General features: G+C 42.1%; 2 protein-coding genes across 2 annotated transcripts in view; both read right to left on the bottom strand.

The window, feature by feature from the left end:
• PASD1 (PAS domain containing repressor 1) overlaps nt 1–22,160 on the bottom strand; it is a 94,863-nt gene that overhangs the window by 3,368 nt on the left and 69,335 nt on the right. Inside the window, exons 11-16 of the mRNA XM_082609689.1 lie at nt 21,959–22,031; nt 13,014–13,140; nt 7,265–7,446; nt 1,669–1,869; nt 1,137–1,334; nt 584–786 (exon numbers count right to left, since the gene is read on the bottom strand). Coding sequence (XP_082465815.1) covers nt 584–786; nt 1,137–1,334; nt 1,669–1,869; nt 7,265–7,446; nt 13,014–13,140; nt 21,959–22,031 — 984 coding nt within the window. The remainder of the gene's footprint in view (nt 1–583; nt 787–1,136; nt 1,335–1,668; nt 1,870–7,264; nt 7,447–13,013; nt 13,141–21,958; nt 22,032–22,160) is intronic.
• On the bottom strand, nt 10,885–12,086 carry LOC309796497 (stAR-related lipid transfer protein 7, mitochondrial-like). The gene has a single exon (XM_082609688.1). The coding sequence runs from the start codon at nt 12,032–12,034 to the stop codon at nt 11,147–11,149; it is 888 nt and encodes a 295-aa protein (XP_082465814.1). The 5' UTR covers nt 12,035–12,086; the 3' UTR covers nt 10,885–11,146.

The following is a 22,160-nucleotide window of genomic DNA, read 5'->3' as shown; positions in this document are numbered from 1 at the left end:
GGACCAAAAATTTTATCCCTGAGCAGAAAATGTGTTCATGTGCTCATACTGCCTCCCAGGACTTGGTCCTTCTGTGTTCTTGGCTCTTTAGGCATCCAATGGCAATCTAGCAACTCTTTCACACCTGCTTCCCCCATAGAGATCGTCAGTGCCCTGGAGACCCCTTCACCTAGTCTACTGTGACCACCAGATCCCAGGGAAGTGGAAGAAGGAGCCAGGAGTCATTCACCTGGGGACACTCAAGACTTTACTATAGACACCCTGTGCTGTGAGACTCGGCTTGGGTGGGTGAGTCAAGTGATTTCAAGAGTGCCATGCTAATTCCCTAGCTTGGAGACTTCCTGATCTAGTCCTCTTATTTTCATGGAGATGCCTCTGTTCCATCAAGGCATGCTCGGCTATGCACCATGCCTGTGGAGGCGGGGTTCAGTGGCCACAGAGCAGGATGAGTGGGAGCACACTGCTTGGGCTGAGGGGACTTTTGGTGCCCGTGGGCAAGTCACCCATGGTTTCAGGTATGGTGTCCAGCCACGAGAGGAAAGCAGTGACCTCAGCCCTTATTACCATTCCATGCACTCCTTACCTATGACTCCTGTCTTCCTGGCCCCAAGGGTTTTCACCATGAGAGCTGCTGGAGAGCTGTTGCTCAGCTACTAATTGACCAGGTTCGCATGGCAGGAGTATTTGCAGCACAGGGTTTTCCACAGTAACATTATGCTGCTCTGACTGCTCCTGCAGCCTCTCCTCCTGCTGTTGCACGTATTGCACCGCCTCCTGAGCGGGCTGCTGTGTCAAAAGAAAAGAGATAACAGAGCCTCTCAGAAATGGAACACAAACACTCCATTCTCCCAAGGTGGAAGACAACAGCAATGCCGCCTCTCTGGGTGACTGTCTGCTTGTTTGGGCACGAGCTGCAGTCGTGCTCCCGGCTGTGAGAAGCTGCGGTGCGGCACATATGTACATGCACATGTGCATGTGTGTCCAGGTCTGGTTAGCCAGGATATTTTTTTTATCTCAGGCAAACGAATTGCAGCCAACTGGGTAGCCACTGACCCCTCAAGGAGAAACAGCTGAGCACACATTTTCATGAAAATGAATCGCCTTTCAGCTACACAGATGAAACAGGCGTTCTATACCTGGGAAGAGGCGTCACAGGGCTCCTCAAGCTCCTCAGGAAATTGGAAGCAGTGGGATGAACATGAACCACAGAAATGCTTGGCCTCCCTGAGGTCTGGGAAGGGCCTGTTCATCGGCTCAATGCGTCGTTTCTTGGGCACTGGCTCCAAAGACTGGGGCTCAGGACTGTGAATGTGGCGTGAGGTAGACGGCTGCATCTGTAAGGACACAGTACCACAAAGGTCTTATTCTGAGGCCACAGCTTTCCTTAGGGCACAAGACATGCTGGTCATGGAGCAAGACTGCCTACAGGCCAGCCCACAGGAAGCCTTGGCTGTACATGAGCCACATCTGCCACTGCCAGGGCCTGGCTGGGCCCATCTCAGCTCTTGCAGCCAAGAGAAAAGGGGCAAAGCCATAAGTCCCTGCTGAAGATCATTCCAGATGTCCCATGCTGCCCTGGAGGCAGCAGCTGTTACTGTTAGCAGGCCCTATTGACTAACTCCTTGAGGACTGTCAAGGTCCCTTTCTCCTCTCCCTTCCGCCACTTACATAGAACTGGTCTCTGACATGCAACTTGGAATCCTGCACTTCCTGGAGCTCCTCCTTCAATATTTCCAGCACTCGGCTCTGGCTCTGGATCTCATTCTGCAGCAGCTGCGCCATCTTCCCCAGATGCTCCCAGAACTTCTTCCTCAGCTTCTGCTCCCGCCTGTTGATGTACTGTATGATGGATGGCGGTAGGCATAGTGACTGTGTGAAGGAATCACTTATGGTTCATACACAGGGCCATTGGGTTCTCCAAATTCTACCATATTGTTTTATTTCCAAGTTTTTAAATACTGAGAATGAAAAAAATGACACTCCAACCCTGATTTCATTCACTACTAGAAAGTTTAAAGAAGTGGTTAGGGAATCCAGAAATTCTATATCAGAAATGGATTACGGGGATCATTTACTCTAATTTTCCCCCTAAACATAAAGCTGTGGAATTGGCCCAGCGACATGAAGTAACCTTCTCAAATTCCTTAGTGAAAGAGTCAGAGTGAAACAGGTCAGATCACAAACGAGACATGGGGAAACACCTATCGATGCCTCTGCTAGCAATGCAGGAAGAAGAAGGATGCTCAACTGGCACTTCCTTTATTCCAGGCACTCGTCCAAGCACTGTACAGAATTCACAGATCCGATTTTCACAATCCCTGATCAAGTAGGTACTGTCCATACACAACCATAGTACTTGGAATACTCTCTGCTTGGCCCTAGAAATTTAATTTTAACTTGAGTACCAGCCTCAGATCTGGAAATAAACAAATGTACTGGTTGATAAAATTAGAGAATGTGTTGGAGGACAAACTAATGCTTCGGATTGGCTGGAAAGGAAGGATGAGGCAAATCACATGTGGAAGGGAAGCCAGGAAAAGAGCATTGTGCAAACCATACACATTTAGGTGGCCGGGGAACTTGAATTTTATTCATCAGCCACCTTGCACTGCTTCCAGGAGGAGTGTTCTAAAACACAAATCTGATTGGGGAAGTAACATGCTCACATCAATGTTGTACAACATGCCTTCTGGCAGCTGTGTGGAAGATGAACTGACAGGAGGAAGTAAGTTTAGAGTCAGAGAGAAGCTAGTTAGGAGGCTGTAGAGGTAATTCAAGGTAGAGATAACAGGGGCCTAAAACAGATCAGAGACAGGAAACAGAAAGGAAGGGTCAGGGGAGTGTCCAAGATGGCAGAGTAGGAAGACACTGAGCTCACCTTCTACCATGGGCACACCAAAATTACAACTGTCTACAGAGCAACTGTTGATCAGAAGACTTGAAGACCAGCAGAAAAGATCTTCCACAGCTACATATATAAAGAAGGAACCATCAAGAGATGGGTGGCAGGGATGGAGACACAGGATAGTCAAGACCCATACCCCTAGGGTGGGTGACCTAAATAGACATTTTTCCAAAGAAGATATACAGGTTGCCAACAAACACATGAAAGAATGCTCAACATCATTAATCATTAGAGAAATGCAAATCAGAACTACAATGAGATATCATCTCACACCAGTCAGAATGGCCATCATCAAAAAATCTAGAAACAATAAATGCTGGAGAGGGTGTGGAGAAAAGGGAACACTCTTGCACTGCTGGTGGGAATGTGAATTGGTACAGCCGCTATGGAGAACGGTATGGAGGTTCCTTAAAAAACTACAAATAGAACTACCATATGACCCAGCAATCCCACTACTGGGCATATACCCTGAGAAAACCATAATTCAAAAAGAGTCATGTACCACAATGTTCACTGCAGCTCTATTTACAATAGCCAGGACATGGGAAGCAACCTAAGTGTTCATCGACAGATGAATCTATAAAGAAGTGTGGCACATGTACACAATGGAATATTACTTAGCCATAAAAAGAAACAAAATTGAGCTATTTGTAGTGAGGTGGATGAACTTAGAGTCTGTCATACAGAGTGAAGTAAGTCAGAAAGAGAAAAACAAATATTGTATGCTAACACATATATATGGAATCTTAAAAAAAAATGGTTCTGAAGAACCTAGAGGCAGGACAGAAATAAAGACGCAGACCTAATAGAGAATGGACTTGAGGACACGGGGAGGGGGAAGGGTAATCTGGGACGAAGTGAGAGGGTGGCATGTACATATATACACTACCAAATGTTAAACAGATAGCTAGTGGGAAGCAGCCGCATAGCACAGGGAGATCAGCTCGGTGCTTTGTGACCACCTAGAGGTGTGCGATAGGGAGGGTGGGAGGGAGACGCAAGAGGGAGGGGATATGGGGATATATGTATATGTATAGCTGATTCACTTTGTTATACAGCAGAAACTGACACACCATTATACAGCAATTATACTCCAATAAAGATGTTAAAAAAAAACAGCAAACAAACAACCCCCAAATGGGCAGAGGATATGAATAGATATTTTTCCAAAGAAAACATACAGATCGCCAACAGGCACATGAAAATATGCTCAGCATCACTAATTTTCAGGGAAATGCAAATCAAAACCACAATGAGATACCACCTCACACCTGTGAGAATGGCTATCATCAAAAAGACAACAAATAACCAAGGTGTTGGTGAGAGTGTGGAGAAAAGGGAACCCTCCTGCACTGTTGGTGGGAATGTATATTGGTGCAGCCACTATGGAAAACAGTATGGAGATTCCTCAAAAAATTAAAAGTGAAACTACCATAAGATCCAGAAATTCCACTCCTGGGTATTTATCCGAAGGAAAGAAACACAGTAATTTGAAAAGATATAGGTACCCCTATGTTCACTGCAGCATTATTTCCAATAGCCAAGATATGGAAGCAACCTAAGTGCCCACTGACAGATAAATGAATAAAGATGGAGCGTATATACAACTGTAATATTACTCAGCCATAAAAAAAGAATGAAATTTTGCCATTTGCAGCAACATGGATGGGCCTACAGTGTTTAAAGCTAAGTTAAATAAGTCAGGACAGAGAGACACAAATACATTGATTTCGCTAAATGTGGAATCTAAAAAACAAAACAAATGAACAAATAAGACAAAACTGAAACAGAGTCATAGATACAGAGACCAAACAGTTGGTTGCCAGAGGGGAGGGGAGTGGGGGATTAGAGGAGAAGGTGAGGAGACTAAGAAGTACAAACTTCCAGCTGCAAAATAAATGAGTCACGGGTATGAAAAGTACAGTGTGCGGAACACAGTCAATAATTATATATTTCTATGGTGACAGATGGTAACTAGACTTATTGTGGTGATGATTTTGAAATTTATAGAAATATCAAATCACTGTGTTGTGTACCAGGAACTAACATAGTGTTGTAGGTCTATTACACTTCAAAAACAAACAAAGAAACAAACTCGTAAAAAAAGAAAACAGATTTGTGGTTATCACAGGTGGGTAAGGGGGTGGGTGGGGAAACTGGATGAAGGCAGTCAAAAGATACAAACTCCAAGTTAAAGATAAGTAAGTTCTACGATGGAATGTACAACATGATGAATATAATGAACACTGCTGTCCGTTATATATGAAAGGTGTTAGGAGAGTAAATCCTAAGGCCTCTTATTACAAGGAAAAAGTTTTTTCTATTTCCTTAATTGTGTATCTATGTGAGATGATGGATGTTCACTACATTCATTGTGGTAATTACTTCATGATGTACGTAAGTCAACTCATTATGCTGCACACCTTAAACTTTTACAGTGCTGTATGCCAACTGCATCTCAATAAAACTGGAAGTAAAAAAAAAGACAATTTAAAAGTCCAAATGCAGGGACACATTTTAGAGAAATTAAGGAAGTGGATAGGACTTCTCAACTGACTGGCTGAGGGAGACAGCAAAGAGGTGAGATTCTTGGAAAAGAGCTGTCAGAGCTGTAAGTAGGACCTAGAAACAACGGTTGCTTGCCTTGATCTGTGCTAGACACTCTGTGTATAACAAGATGAGAGAGCCACAGTCCCAACCCACAATCCCCATATTAATGATGAGAAAAAGGTACATACACATGGCAATCGCTAAAGACAAAAAGAAGATAAGACTGTGGTCCTTCAACCTATTTATGGTTAGTGGAAACATACAGCTGAGTTATTAGAGAGAGAGAAAAAAAACATTCAAGTTGTTTTTTTCTCATTTGTAGTAAAAAGTTCTATGTTATTTTTAATCCATTGAAAATTGCCCAATTGTCCTTCTTTCACAATATAGTGTCTATCTTCCTCTAAGAAAGCAAGCATTCATTAGACAAAAGAAAATCTCTTAACTCAGGACTGGAAGAGACAAACCTTACAGGTCATCACATCTACCCTCACTTCTCCAGGTAGGAATCTTTTCTCTGCTGTCCCTGGCAGATGAGCTACCAAGCCTTGGCTCAAACCTTTACACTGAAGGGGAGGGGGTTCACCACCTGGGGAGGGAAGCTCCCCAGGAGGGAGCATCTAGAAGGACTTCCTTGAAGGGAGCAAGAAAGCTGCCCGCCCTGAGCTGCTCGCTCTTTGCCATAGTTTGATCCACTGGAGACATATCTTCCACTTAAGGAGCAGGACGGCCCTGCAGCTATTTGGATCAAGCTGTCCTGTCCCTCCCAGTCTCCCTTCCCCAGTGCGTTCCATTAAAGACCATGTGACATTTTCCAGCCCCTCTCCACCCTGCTCTCAATCTTCTGGGTACACTCCAGTCTGTCAATCCATGGCGCCCAGAAACAAGCCTATTACACTCTCACATGCAGAGCCAGGCTACACACACTCATTGCTGGTTATTTTGACTATTTTAAACTAAAGTTATATCTAAAGTTTAAATATAAATTAATTCGAAGGAGAAGAGGAACCTATCAACAGTGAAAGGGGAACCACAAATTTTTAGCATGATAGAGACATAAAGACAAATGTATTTCTACAGAAATTTTCTTTTAAATACTTCAAAGAATTTTCATAGCAGTCTAAACATCCCTGCAAGGCAAGCAGACCGTTTCAAGTTGGAGAAACTGAGGCTCAGAGATGTGCCAAGGTCACAGTACTGGGGCCAAACTCAAACAACTGTTTTCCAGCCCTCATTTCTTCTCATTAGAAAAGGATGCCTTTGGCATTAGGAATGAAGAGCCTCGTCTAAGGCTTGGTAATTAATGCATACAATTCCACATAACAGACCATAAACTCATTATCTCGGTTGCCAATCCTGATTATAATAATCCTGTCTAATATAAAAGACGATCACCCAAATCTGTGATTATGTACACAAATTTGGGGGTAGAAGAGCAACACAATAGTTAATCCAACTGTTTTGATTTGGCCTTGAACCATACTTTGGTGCTGACAGTTGAAGGTTGGATATATCTAACATTCTGAAAGGGATGCTTCTAACCTAATAACAATTCCATTGCAGAAACCTAGCTCGTGGTGGGGAAGTGTTGGTATGGGTAGGCAGGAAAGTCATCCTCCCATGGGATAGTTAGCATCCCCTCACAGGTGATGAGCACAGCTCTTAAAAATAGGGCCTTTTCTTAATAGTTAAGCTTCCTATTTGGCTTGAACTTTCTTTCAAGCACAAAGTGTCTTTGCATATTTCACAGTAAGACGGGCTTTGCAGGTTAGTGGTTCAGACAAATATGTGGAGCAAGGCTCCCGGAGATACCTCATCAGTGATGTCAGTAGTGACACTCTGGGACGAGAGGGTCTCCTCGTCCTCCTGGTGTACCTGGTCCACCTCGTCCACCTCTTCCTCCTCATCCACCTGCTCCATCTCACCCATCTGGTCCACCTGCTCCATATGTCCCACCTCACGTCTGAATTCAAAGCTCAGCAAAGATGGTGTTGCTGAGGAAGAAAAGACAGTGGAATTCATGATGAAAAAAGCAAAAGTACTAACGCTATCAAACAAATTACACAAATTTCTCTGTTTATTTCCGGTTATAAATTATAAAAACAGGAAAGTCCAGTTTTATTCCATATTAATGATTAGGTGTGCCAGGTACCAGGAGTAATACAGAACACTACTTAAAAATCTGTTCATATTTGAGGGACTTTTCTGGTGGCGCAGTGGTTAAGAATCCGCCTGCCAATGCAAGGGACATGGGTTCGAGCCCTGGTCCGGGAAGATCCCACATGCTGCGGAGCAACTAAGCCCATGCGCCACAACTACTGAGCCAGTGCTCTAGAGCCCACGAGCCACAACTACTGGGCCTGTGTGCCACAACTAATGAGCCCACGTGCTGCAACTACTGAAGCCTGTGCACATAGAGCCTGTGCTCCATCCACACAAGAGAAGCCACTGTAGTGAGAAGCCCGTGCACTGCAATGAAGAGCAGCCCCCACTCGCCACAACTAGAGAAAGCCTGTGTGCAGCGACGAAGACCCAGCACAGCCAAAAATAAATAAATTAATTAATTTTAAAAATTTGTTAAAAAAATCTGTTCATATTTGAAAATGAAGTAAAAGAAGGGAATGTCTCACTTTACCTCCATCCATCCAAGCATAAGCAGGCACCCAACCCATTCGTGTTAAGTGTCTTTTCTTTATAAAAGTTCTTTTGGCTCTGCTTCTGGAATTTGGTACCTTCCAACTGATAAAACCAAATCAAACCTAGTCATAAATCACTTCTGTAAAACTAGGTTCCCCAGAATGTGGGATCTTGGGAGTGCCTGAAGCGCTCTTGGAGGTGTTGTGACATGACTTTCCTTCGGCAGCCACAAAAAGCAAAGTGGAGAACATTATTTGAATAATGCAAAATTATAGAATCATTTCAGAAAAGAGTTTGGCAGTTCTCTTCACACTCACTTCCCATATGACCCAGTAGTCCCACTTCCAGGAATTTACCCAAATGAATTAAAAATATATAGGCACACAAAAATCCTCTATGCAAATGTTTACAGTAGCTTTATTTATAATCACCAAAAACTTGGAAACAACCCAGATGTCCTTCTTCAGATGAATGAGTTAAAAAAAAGAAAAACACACACACACACAGAAAACACTGTAGTGCATTCATAAGATTAAGTACTACTCAGCAAGAAAAAAGGAATGAACCATTGATTCACACATGTATGAATCTTAAATTTATTTTTTTTAACAAAGCCAGACCAAAAAAGGCTAGACATTGTATGATTCCATTTACATGACATTCTGATAAAAGGAAAGCAGAGATGGAATGCAGATCAATGGTTGCCAGAGGATGGGGGACAGAGTTTGAGTTCAAAGAGGCAGCACAAAGGAATTTGGGGGGTGACATAACTGTTCTGTTTGGTACTGTGGTGATGGATGTATGACTCTTTGTCAAGAACTGCACACCCCAAAGAGTGGATTTTACTGTGTGTAAAGTAAATTGCTCTTATACATTTTTGAAATCACAATAATGGGTTCATGGACTTTGTCCCCATTTTGTTTTGAAAGGATTTTTTAAACAAAGCTTTGAGACTGACAGCAATAATGGAAGAACTGTTAACTAGAATATTTCAAAAATAGAAGCATTACTTCTATATGTGGACATTCCACAATACAAGTATGATAAGGTCAGCTAATTGGAGGACATGATTTGCATTATGTATCCACCACTGCTTTATTTATTTTTTTCATACCAATCTTTATGTATTTATTCACACATTTGATAAAAATGTCACAGGAGTGAAATCGTTACAATGACATAAGTAACTGTATAGACCAGCCCCAAGTGCAGAGTCAAATTGCCAAAAAGCATATGGGCAACGCCCAGCCCCTTATCACATGTGCACTCACACCACTCGTCCACGCCACCCACGTCCCAACAATCACAGGCGCTAACTTCCAACATAACCGAGGGACTCTTCCTGGTCTGTCAGGTCCTGGGGATGAGGAAAGAGACATGATCAACGAAAAGAAGCTGGGACTGCCTGATGCATCTCCCTGCTCTGCCAATGACGCAGAGAACACAAGACTTTAAACACCAGGGCAGGCATTTCCTTGGCACGGTACTTAGGCAACAGAAAGGTCGAGGGGCTTAAAGTTTGTCTCAGGTTTAGCTCCCCTTTCAACAACGCAAAAGGGCAGCGAGTGGGGTGGGGAGCAATCTGGTCATTCAAATTCTAAGAAATAAGGGGACGGAGGAGGATTTGAAAGCTGTTCCCGATTCTCCAGTCAGACTGATCCCATCTGGTTGTGACTTTATCTGAACAGCGTAGTTTGCTCTTATTTTAGCTTGGAAGAGGAGGAAAAGCTTTTCAGACGGACAAGAGGGTCACATAAACCACATCCCCCTTTATATTAGCACTTGGGACAAGGTTCCATCTATCTGTTCATACAGCTTGTCTACAGCTCTGAGAGCTCCAAGGGAGGCACCCAGTCCCCACTCCTCTGCCTTTAGCCTTCCAGGATGGGCAAATGCTCAGCATCCAGTCAAACCTGAAGTGTGAAAAATTAGGCCTCAATCAAAATGGTGTTTTCTATACAGACTATGGAAAAATCCTATTCAACTCCTCAATTCCCACTGTTTAACACAAAGTTAAAAAAAAAAAAAAACCAGAGCTAAAGTGTAATGTGTCGAGCATCTCCACTGACCCCATCAAAAACACTGATGAGGGGACTTCCCTGGTGGCGCAGTGGTTAAGAATCCGCCTGCCAGTGAAGGCGACACGGGTTCGATCCCTGGTCTGGGAAGGTCCCACATGCTGCGGAGCAACTAAGTCCGTGCGCCACAACTCCTGAGCCCACGTGCCTACAGCCCATACTCCACAACAAGAGAAGCCACCATAATGAAAAGCCAGTGCACCGCAATGAAGACCCAACACAGCCAAAAAAAAAAAAAAAAAAAAAAAAAAACAACCACTGATGATACAGAGAGCCACCATCTCCCCAGTGTTCTTGGTAAACGGCCTGCGGGAGGAGGCAACGACCCAGATGAATACAGCACACGAATACAGAAGAAATGGTCAACTCAAAGGAAACTGCTCTGGGTAGAGGGAGTCAATGGGGTGTGAACGGGAGGCCAAGAGTGATATTTCTTGGTACAAACTTTATGTCCCTAAAGACAGGAGAAGGTGAGGACAAGGCACTTACACTGCCAAGCAACAGTTCACACCCACTCAACACCAGGACTGTGAGCAAGAGCACCCCCCACTATCCCTCACTGAAGACGCAACCGTCCAGGTGGGCCAGCTGGACCTTCAGAACAGAAGGAAACCCAGAGGGCTGCAGAATCGAGGCTGAGAATGGAATGTGGGCAGAGGAAACCACACAGAGGAAGTAAAAGATGTTGTCTCCTCTGGCCTGAGGTGAGAGGCTTGTTCCAGATTAGCTCAGCGAAACACCAAATTTCCAAATGCTTGGCCTGAGAATATGATGATGCCCCCTCGGATGCCTCCTTCTTCTGTTTTAATAAAGTGCAGTAGGGCTCTGAACAAGACCAGACACCAGTATTGAATTATCTTGCACTGGTGGTTACAGCAGACACCTTCAAATACACGTCCTGTTTGTTCTGCAACAGAGTGAGTGATAAGACACGGAGACGGGGCTAGAAGCAGCCTGTCCCTGCTTATCTGAAAGTCCTTCAGGCGTACTCAATCTGGGCAGGGCCACAGCTACCCTCGCTCTTCTGCTCAGAAGATGGGGCGGTGGCCTTGGCTTCACTACCCACTTCCAGAGGCTTAGATGAGGTATAGTCCTTTACTTTGATCTCCATGTTCTTGGCTTTCAGAGTGGCCATGTGCAGCTTCTCCAGGAAATCTGGCATGCCACTGGAAACCATCCAACACACACAGTAGCGAGGAGACACTGTCTGGGGATTGTCACTGTACGTCAGCAAGTAGTCAAAGGCATTCTCATCAAATGACTTGTGGGGACGGATAACCATTTGGGATTCATATGATGTGACCCTTACAAATTCTGGAGACTCTGGCACACTAGGGTGCTCCACGGCCCGTGACACCAACACCATCACGTTGTTTTCCTCATCCACACTATACCGCCAAACATAAACATAATCCCATGAGTACACTGGATAAGGAAAATGGGTTACCCAGTGAAGAACCTCAGAACCACTCACCACATCCCTCTCGATCACTTCCAGCTTGATCACCAGGGCGTCCCACTTTTTTCTATACTCTGTATCCAGCTGAACACTGAAGAACTGCCGAGGTGTCACATCTGTGTAGGTTCCAAAAACTCTGTACTGGTAAAGGGGGGTGCCTGTAATGGGGCGCCGCCACAGCTTGAAGTGTTTCTTATCCATCACCATTTCCCACAGGTGCTCTTTGCCTCCTGAATCTTCATCCCTTTCTGTTTGGGATTTTGGTCCTGGAGGGTGGTGGTCAACTCCAGAGCTCCGAAATGTACTTGACATTTCCTCCAACCGTTTCATCTCATCAATGGATCTCTGCAACTCCTCCTCCTGGATCCTCTCCTCGTCCCACGCGAACGCGCCGGCAAGCGCCACCATCAAGGCAGAGGCATGGCCTGGGAGTCCATGCAGCTGGTGCCAGAGGCGACCAAGGAGGATGCGGTGCGAGCTCTCCCCACCACTGCTTTAAGTTTTGTATTTTTTATACAATTATATTTATGAAATGTCTTTAATATTGAAACTCCTGTAGTAAGTATCACTGTTTTTGAGAGACTATCACTTCGCCCTTTACTAAGAATTCTTTGTATAGTACAGTTTTTAAAAAACAAGAGGTTTCTTTGGACTGCAACTACTATACCATAGCAGAAGAGGCTGCACAAGTATGAGAAGATAAGATGCTACTCCTCCTAGGACTGAGATCTAGCACCAATCTTTAGATTAAAATTAAATGGGAGATTTACAATGTTTTGTTAGTTTCAGGTGTAAAGCAAAGTGATTCAGTTATTATATATATATATATCTAATTTACATGTATATAATTTATATATATATGCATATGTATATGTATATATACAGATTCTTTTCCATTATAGGTTATTGCAAGGTATTGAGTATAGTTCTCTATGCTATACAGTAAGTCCTTGTTATTTATCTATTTTATATATAGTGGTGTCTTATCAGTTAATCCCATACTCCTCGTTTCTCTCTCCCCCCAGTCCCCTGTGGTAACCATAAGTTTGTTTTCTATGTCTGTGAGTCCATTTCTGTTTTGTAAATAAGTTAATTTGTATCATTTTTTTAGATTCCACATATTATATTTCAATAAAAACTTTAAAAAATTAAGTGGGAGAGAATAATACCCTTCCCAAGCACTTGAACCATTGAGAAGATATTCATTTTCACTGCTCTCACATCATCATCTCAAAAAATTTACAGAAGATGAAGGAAGTTAGAAATCACTCTTGCAATTTCACACCATTATAAATAGAACATTATCTTCATTTGAAAAACTGTAACTACTCTGTAGGCCACTATTTTTCTTCTGAGAGTCCCCATCCAAATGTCCAAATGTACCCACCTGGCAATTCAGGTATGGTTTCCGAGGTGGATGTGCTGGAGTCATAATGTATAACAGACTTTCTTTTAATGACACGAACAAATTCTTGTGATCCATACTGGTCAACCACTACACCACCATCTTGACCCTATGAATTTCCAAAAGGGACGGAGAAGATGACATTTCAATTTGGCGACAAAGATATATAAAACAACAAGAAACTGGCAGAACACAAACTTTGATGCATTTCACTTCATTTCTAAGATTGTTTCAATAAATTGAATACCTAACACAAAACCATCATGAAACACGTACTTGAAAAAAATTGCTGGAAGATAACAACAAGCAAAGATTATGGGTGCCACATGCTATCCAATGTCAAAACTCAGAAGAGAAATACGGTATAGATGTGCTAAAGGCACAAGCATAAGAAAAATGTGTGCCAACCAAAGGCCGTGGCTATATATATATATATGCACTGCAGAGGTGTTGGTAGCATGCCGGTTCAGAGAAGTGGGAAGGCTGTAGGAGAACTACCCCCACTGATGGGGCCATTTTTCTAGAGGTCCTGCACGTACAGGCTAGGCTTAGAGAAAGGAGAGGATGATTGGGGGCTGTTTAACCACTTCATGTTTTTTACACAAATTAAAGTTGAAAGTATTAGTAGCAAAAGTACCTTTAATATATAGTAGCAGAGAGATGGAAGTGGCCCTTGGGAGCTTCTAGTGCAACTTCCCCATTTGATAGTGTCAAAGAGAAGAAGCACATACAGCAAGTTAGGAGCAGAGTGAGTGATGTAATCCAGTGAGTTCAAACTCAGCACCACTTTCCCTAACCCTAGTACCTCAATTTAAGCCATTTGTTGCTTTAAACCATATACATTATATTCCCATTTAGTGATGCAGTTCCATTTCTGTAACAACTGGATCCTTTCTGAATAGGCTGGGGCTCACTGCTCATATGAAATTTAAATACCTGGTTTATCAGTGAAATCTTGTACATCTCTGCCAAAAAATTGTTTGTTTGTGTGTTTGTTTGTTTGGGACTGGATTAAGACATAGACTCATGCTCATTTTTCCTTAAGGAAGCTGTTTGTTGGAGCACTTTCATCCAGATCAAATCCCAGCATTTGAACTTCAGGAAATTGTGCAACTTCACTGTTCAAGTACACCGTGCTTTGTACTCTTCAAAATAAGCAATATGTTTCTGGGGATGTGGCAATCTTTTCATTATTTAGAAAGATATTCTGCTGGGGTGGTATTCATTGAGATAGGATATGACCTCTCTTTCTCTGTCTTCTTGCTTCTGCTCTTTATCATAGCCATATGTCAATTTAATCACTAGCTCCTTGCTTCCTGGATGATTTTCAATAGAAATGTATATACTTGGGTGTTAAGATGTCCATTTTTGTGCATTCATAATTTTTAGCCCATCAATATAAATGTAGTGAGCTTAAATGATCTCAACTGATGGAATCATGTGCAGTAATAGTAAATGGCTTGGGAAAAAACAACACGAAGAAACTATTTTGAAAGCTAAAAGATTCCAGTTTAAAATACAATTAGGATGAAGGCCTGAAGACAGTCTTTCAAGAGAGGCAGCTAGATGCTAAAAAGAAAGATGAAATGAACATGCATACATGGGGGCAGGAAGACAATCAATAAGCTTTTACAAGTTCAAGAGGAGTTTTGGATTCACTTTTACTCCATAACAGTTTCCATGAACAATACTCTAAAGGATTTTAAAGAGAAGCATGGCCTTTGAGGCTAGACACAGAGCAGGCTTCCAATGCAGCCTCCAATATCTGATGCTCTTGTGACCTAGAAGGGAGTGTACATTGTGGGGGTGGCACTCCAGAAGTATGTCCCCCAATTTTCACATTTTCCCCTTGATTAGCTTAATGTCAGAAGTGCTCTGCCTAATTTTTAAGAGATGCTTGCATTTTACTTTTTGGAAAAAAAAAAGTGCCATAGGGCTTGCAGTCAGATGACAGATTGAATAGCCATGGGAAAAACCCTAGGTAAAATAGAATAGAATTTTACAAATGCACTCCTTTAAAAAAAAAGGACAGAAATAAATTAAAAGTCATAGGAATGATCAAAAGCACGATGAATAAGCTCTAGAGAGTAGAGGTCTACTGGACAACATTGTACCTATAGTCAACAATAAGGTATACTTAAAATTTGTTAAGAGGGTAGATCTCATGTTATGACTCTTATGGCAATAAAATAAATTTTCTTTAAAAATAGGGTAAAAAAAATTCTCTCTGGAGAATTCCCCGGTGGGCCAGTGGTTAGGACTCGGTGCTTTCACTGCCAAGGGCCCAGGATCGATTCCTGGTTGGGGAACTAGGATCCCACAGGCCACACAGTGTAGCAATAATAATAATAAAATACAGTAAAATAAAGCTAAGCCAAAACAAGATAAAAATAAATTTTAAAAATTCTCTCTGGATCCCACCTCTTCTCCACCTACTGCTCTGTTTATGTGATTCCCTCGACAGCAAAACGTCTCAAAGGGAAGTCCTCAACATCTCCAGTTCCACTATCCTCTCCTAAACCTACTCAATCAGATGTTATCTCCCTGCCCCCATCTATACTCCACCAAAACTTTTCTCAAAGTCAGCAGTGGCTTCCAGGTCCTAAATCTAATGGTCACTTCTGAGTCATCAACCTACCTAATCTATCAGCAGTGTTTGGCACCGTCATCATTCCCTCCTCCTGGAAATATTTTCTTCACTTGGCTTACCTCTTACCTCACTGGTCTCTCCCTCTCAAGTCTCCATGGCTGAGTCCTTCTCTTCTGTCTGATCTCTTAACATTGGGGGTGCTCCAAGCTTAGTCCTTTGTCCTTATCTCTATCTTTACTTCCTCCCTTGGTCACTTCATCCAAGCTTTTAGCTTTAAGACCATCCGTGTTGATGATTCCCATATCCTTATCTCCAGGCCAGCTCTGCATTTCCAATTAACTATATAGTAGGCTTCTCAAACATTTTCAGAACTGAGACCCTGTATTACACCTCCCAACAAACACTCCTAAGCCTGCAAATTCTCCCCACAGTTTTCAAAGTTAATGCAATACCATCCTTCCAGTTGCTCAGGTCAAGCACCTTAAAGTCATCCCTAACTTCTCTCTCTTTCTCACACATTTCATCTGATGTCAGCAAATCCAAGGGCTCTATCTTCAAAATATATCTACAAAGAGACCACTTCTCACAATTTCCACTGTTACTACCCTGGTGCAAGCCATCGTCATCATCTCTCACTTGGATTGCTGAGATAACCTCCTAACTAGGCTCCCAGCTTCCACTTTTGCCTCTGCTCCCCACAGCCTATTCTCAACATAGTGACTCTTTTTAATAAACCAAACATATCACATCATTCTTCTGCTCATAACTCTCCAATGGCTCCCCATTTCATTTAGAGTAAAATCCAAAATCCATACAATGGCTTCCAAGGCCCTACCTGACCCGACTGCCATGACATCTCTGACTTCATCCGTACCTACTCTCACTTTTGGTCACTCTGCTCCAGCTATTCCTCTAAATACCAGGCACACTTCCACCTCAAGGCCTTGCACTGGTTTCCCCTCTTCTTGAATTTTCCCCCAGATATCTTCATGGCTAGCTTTCTCACCTCCTTCAATCTTTGCTCATACTTAACACTGCACTCCCTCATCTGTTGCATTCCAACCCTTTGCTTCCTACTCTACTTTCTTCAATAGCTCTTCTCACCTTCTAATATATGATTTGTTTATTTACTATACTTATCTTGTTTATGTAAGTGTATCTCCTCCTGTTGGAATGTAAGCTCCTCTAGAACAGGAATTTTTCAGTTTTGTTAACTGATGTATCTACTCCCCTCACCTAAAACAGTGTATGTTACAAAGTAGGTATTGAATAAATATTTGGTCAATGAATTAATAAATGAATCTAAAATGGCCTTTAAAATAGGTATGTTTAAAATGTTCAAAAATATAAAGAAAAGGAAGTCATAAAACAAAGAATAGGACAATATGAGAAAACAAAGAGCTTTGATTTGAAGGCAGATGCTTCACTGTGTAGGAAGGGCATAGATATTGGGACCAGACAGGCCTTGGTTTTAATCTGGGCTCTGCCACTTATTATGTAACTTTGGGCAAGTTTTTCAACAGCAAGAATCCAAGATTCACCATCTGTAAAACTGGAATAATAACGCCTCGTAGAGTTATTGTGGGGGTCAAGCACCTAGCCCAATGCTTGACACGTAAGTCCTCAATAAAACTTAATCCTAAGTACCATGTTACCCCCCACTCCCAACACCCCTAGATTGAGTTAGGGCTGACCTTCTTAGACCACTTTCTGGATACAATAAGTATCTGTTGAATGAACACGATTAAGTGCTTAGCACGCAGTAGGTGTAAAATCAACGGAAGATGCTTTCATGATTGCTCCCTAACTCAGGTTTGTCCTGTCCTCCTCATTAACACATAATCAGTTGGGCAGAGTGCTTCTGAGTCTGATATATACTATGGCTCTCCTGCCCCACCCAGCCCCTGGTACATGCTCAAAGCCAGCTCCTTCTACAGAACAGTCTACCAGCTCCAGGCACAATAGATTTGAGTGAAAAAGCAACCTGATAATGTACAAGCTCCAATTTTGCCAAAATGCCTGCGTAGTGCAACACAGTCCAGGAACAACAGATCTCTAGGGATGGATGACAGGATGTCAGAAGCTGGCAGCACGAGTCACCTAAACTCATCATTTAAAATAAAGTATTTGGGACAGAGTCAATTAGGAAGAATTTGTTTTGGATTGGCATTGATGCTACTACTTAAAGCCACTGCTGTTCAAATGGTGGTTTTGTGGAAAGAACTTTGTTCTCAATACATTGCCTTGTTCTCAACTCCTTGCCAGTTAACAGCTGTTCTCAACAGAACATGCCTTTTTTTTGAATACAGCATTGTCCATAGTAACAGCTGACAGATCAAAATATGATGATCCCTGGCAGGGGCCAGTGTATGCTTTGTGTGGTTTTCTTCATGTTTCTTTTGCTTAGGTTTAGTTGAGATCCTTGAATCTCTGGGTTTATAGCTTTTATCAAACGTGGACAATTCTCTGGCCATTATTATTTCAAATATTTCTGTACTTCCCTCTACACTTTGGAGACTCCATTTACACATATATTTCACCACTTGAAGAGTTTCTGACAGCTAATTGATGCTCTTTTCTTTTTGCTTGTTCTTTTAAAACTTTTTTAATTTTGGAGAATTTCTATTGCTTTGTCTTTAAATCCCCCAATCTACTAAATCTGCAATGTTTAATCTGCCATCAGTCCCATCTGGTGTTGTTTTCACTGCTCAAATTTCAACTTGAGGCTTTTCCCCATCTTCCACGTCTCTACTTAAAATTTTGAACATACGTAACACATATGTTAATATTCCTGTCCACTAATTCTAAAACCTGTGTTTGATCTGGGTGAGTTCCTATTGATTGGGCTTTCTCTTCAATAAGAGTTACATATTATTATTGCTTTTTTTGAATGCCTGGTAATCTTTGACTGAATGCCAAATATTGTTAATTTTACCTTCTAGGGGTATTGGATAATTTTGCATTCCTATAAACATTCTTCATCTTTGTTCTGGAATGTAGTTAAATTACTTGATTTGATCCCTTTGGTCTTGCCTTAATGATGTGATAGTCAGAACCAGAGCAATAGTTAGCCTAGGGCTAATTTTTCCCTATAACTAAGGCAAGACCTTTCTGTGTACATTTATACCTCATGTCCTGAGTATTATGAGGATTTCTAGTGTGGCTGGTAGAACAGGAAGTACCACCAGCCCTGTATGAATGCTGGCACTGTTCCCTCTAATCCTCTTGGGTGGTTCTTTCTCCTCACAGATCCCTGGCATCCTCTACCCATGCAGCCCTCTCCCCTCTGGCACTCTGCTAGCAACTTTAGACTACCTAGTCTCATGTCAATCTCCTCAGCTCAGGAATTCCACTGGGATCCCTGTGTGTTCTCCCTCTTGGCTACATGGCCTGAAAACTCGCTAGGTATAAGCTAGGGCAATTGTAGGGCTCATTTCATTCGTTTCCCATCTCTTAAGAGTCCCTGTCCTTTGTTGCCTGATGTCCATTATCTTGAAAGCTGTTATTTCATATATTTTTGTCTTTTATTTTTGGCTGTTTTGGGCAGAAAAGTCAATCTGGTCCCTGTCACTCCATCTTAATTGGAAACAGAAGTCCCCCAATTCCATAGTATATTGTACAGTTACTGAAATGATTAAACTTGGGACTGTACAAAGGTAGAATTTAGTGATAAGTGAAAGCCAAAGGGAATGGAGTAGCAGGCAAGCTATCATTATAACTAAGTAAAAAACAGATGTGATGGTAGACTGAATGGAAATTAGCAAAATTAAATAGCAACTGTGCCATTGTGATAAGATTATGAATTTCTTTTAAAAAACTTACCTTTCAATGTTAAAATTACTTAGGTTTTATAAATTTTATAAAGGGAGAATTTTTTTAATCCAACTTTCCTCAGAACATTAAGTTGAAGGAATGGATTCTTCACACATAGCACACTACAGATCCTGGGTAAATATCTGTTGACTGACTGATGAAGTCTGGCTGTCAGCTGTGTAGGTGTCGGACTGATGGCCAGAGCTATATGGATGCCTTGGCTTTTTTTCCTAGCATAGCTGAAAATTAGTTTGTGTGTAAACAGAGCACTGCTCTATTTAAATTAACCTTCTTCTACCTAATTTCCTCACTGTTTCCTACTGTCTTGAACAGAATGCTAGATTAAGCAGAGGTACGTCTTCAGAAGGGAGGAAGTTTTATCTACACAGAAGTAGCTTGTTGAATGAGCAAGAGTTGGAAAATACAATAGAAAAATCAGCACTTCATATTGAAAATATGTGTTCACAGCATCTCCATGTTACAGAAGAACTTAAATACCTGCATAGTCCACGGAACATGAAAATCCTTTCAAGCAAAATCACATGGAAGCCTGAAAACCAAAGTGAGAGTCTACACATCCAACCTGTTGATACTGCTCTTGAAATCCCTTTACCAGACATTTAAAGAGTGCTATAAAAATAATAGAGTGCTTTAACGTACAATATTCATTTGTGCATCTAATATTTATTATGAGCACCTACTATGTGTGGCCAGCCCTGTTCAAGGTATTTGGTGATATGCTGATGAACAAGAGAACCCTTGCTCTCACAGAAGTTTCATTCTATTGCACGAATACAGACAATATATTAATAAATGAGGTTCCTTTGAGCATTATCATATATCTTTATGAGGTAGCCTGGCAGAGATTATTACCACTCCCATTTTACAGATAATGAAACTGAGGCTCTCCATGGTAAAATAACATTCCCCCAGTCACATAATTGGTAAATGGCTGAATCAGGAATTGAACCCTTATCTTCTGATGTCTAGGTCATCTTTTCTCTCAGTAGTACTGTCACCACCACAGCGAACCAGCCTAGCAGCTATGTTGCATGCACCCATGGAATGGCAGGTAAGGTGAAAGACTATCCATTGGGAAGGTTTCCTAGGATGCTTTTTCTGTTCTTCTATATCTGTTTTTCTTGCAGTTTGAACTTATCTCCCAGACTAGAATTTAGATCATTGAGGGCAGAACCAGGTGTCATATTTCTATTAATGTGTATCCCTATAGGATTCTCTAGAGGAACGTCTGGTGAATGGATAATTGGATGATACATTTAATGGCTTAAGAAAAAGATGGAGGCAGGACTTCCCTGGTGGTGCAGTGGTTAAGAATCCGCCTGCCAATGCAGGGGACATGGGTTCGAGCCCTGGTCTGGGAAGATCCCACATGCCACGGAGCAACTAGGCCCATGCACCACAATTACTGAGCCTGTGCTCTAGAGCCCGTGAGCCACAACTACTGAGCCCACGTGCCACAACTACTGAAGCTCGCGTGCCTAGAGCCCGTGCTCCACAACAGGAGAAGCCACCACAATGAGAAGCCCGTGCACAGCAACGAAGACCCAACACAGCCAAAAATAAATAAATAAATAAGTTTATAAAAAAGAAAAGGAAAGGATGGAGGACAATCCAGATTAATTAGGAATTGGGTTCTGCCCATAATGGGCAAATGACTCTGCCATCTCATGGGTCTACTCACATAGCCTACAGTAGCAGGCAGGTCACTAACCTCTCATTTCAAAATGCACTCACAAGTCAAAAATACCTTGAACAATGTCTGGCGTAGAGCACAGCTTAATTCTTTTTAAAGCTACTACAGGGATCATTCTAAGCATGGCCATTACTGGCTCCCAATAAGAAATGGCTACAAAAAGGCAACTGTGTAACACCGCTCAGGTGCTATGCCCATATGGGATATTTCTTGAAATTAAAACCTATGTAGGACAAAGAAAGCTGAATTTGCCACCCCAAAATATGCCTCCTTGGCATAAGGATTATTTCGAGCTGGTTATGCTTAAGAAACAGCAGACAGAGGAGAAGCTCTGAAAACCAACAGAAGTTACTCTACTGTAAGAGATACTTCCACTTGTAAGTGTGTCTTCCTCTTTGCACCGGGAAGAAAAGGATGAGTCGAAATTTCTAGGAGCTCTTATCAATGCAGAAAGCCAGGACTCAAATCTGCATAGCAAGCTTCCCCACAACTGACTCCCCGCCCCCAACATCTTCTTTTATCTTTAGCTGAAAATGGCATTTAAGCTGGTAGCTTGAGCCATTTTGGAGAGTTATGCAGTATTCCGGGGTCTCTCCCACGTATACAAGGAGATGTACATGTTATTAAACATCTGTTTATTTTTCTCCTATTAATCCTGTCTTTTAATTACAGGGGCATCTCAGCCAAGAACCTAGAAGCGTAAAGGGAAATTTGTTTTCTTCCCCCACCTTGGCAGCACACATTTACTAAAGAATCAACATTATGGGAGTAAGGGTCCAAGCTTTTACTCTATGTACTCAGTGTACGTACTTCTGAGGCAGGAGCATCAGGTTCAGCATGCAGGTGTTCCATTCTAGAACTTCTTCTTTGGCCTTGAACACTTCTATAAATAAGTGAAAAGAGAGATGGTAAACACATCTCACTTGCCATTTAAATCTAAATTCTCTATAATACAATAAAAATGAGGTTCTGTTAAAGAGAAAAACCATAGGCCCCAAATGGCATCACTTGT

The sequence above is a fragment of the Mesoplodon mirus genome (assembly GCF_964341445.2).
Source record: "Mesoplodon mirus genome assembly, chromosome: X".
Lineage (NCBI taxonomy): Eukaryota > Metazoa > Chordata > Mammalia > Artiodactyla > Ziphiidae > Mesoplodon > Mesoplodon mirus.
The sequence above is the reverse complement of the archived record's forward strand: the minus strand, read 5'-3'. Positions and strand labels throughout refer to the sequence as shown.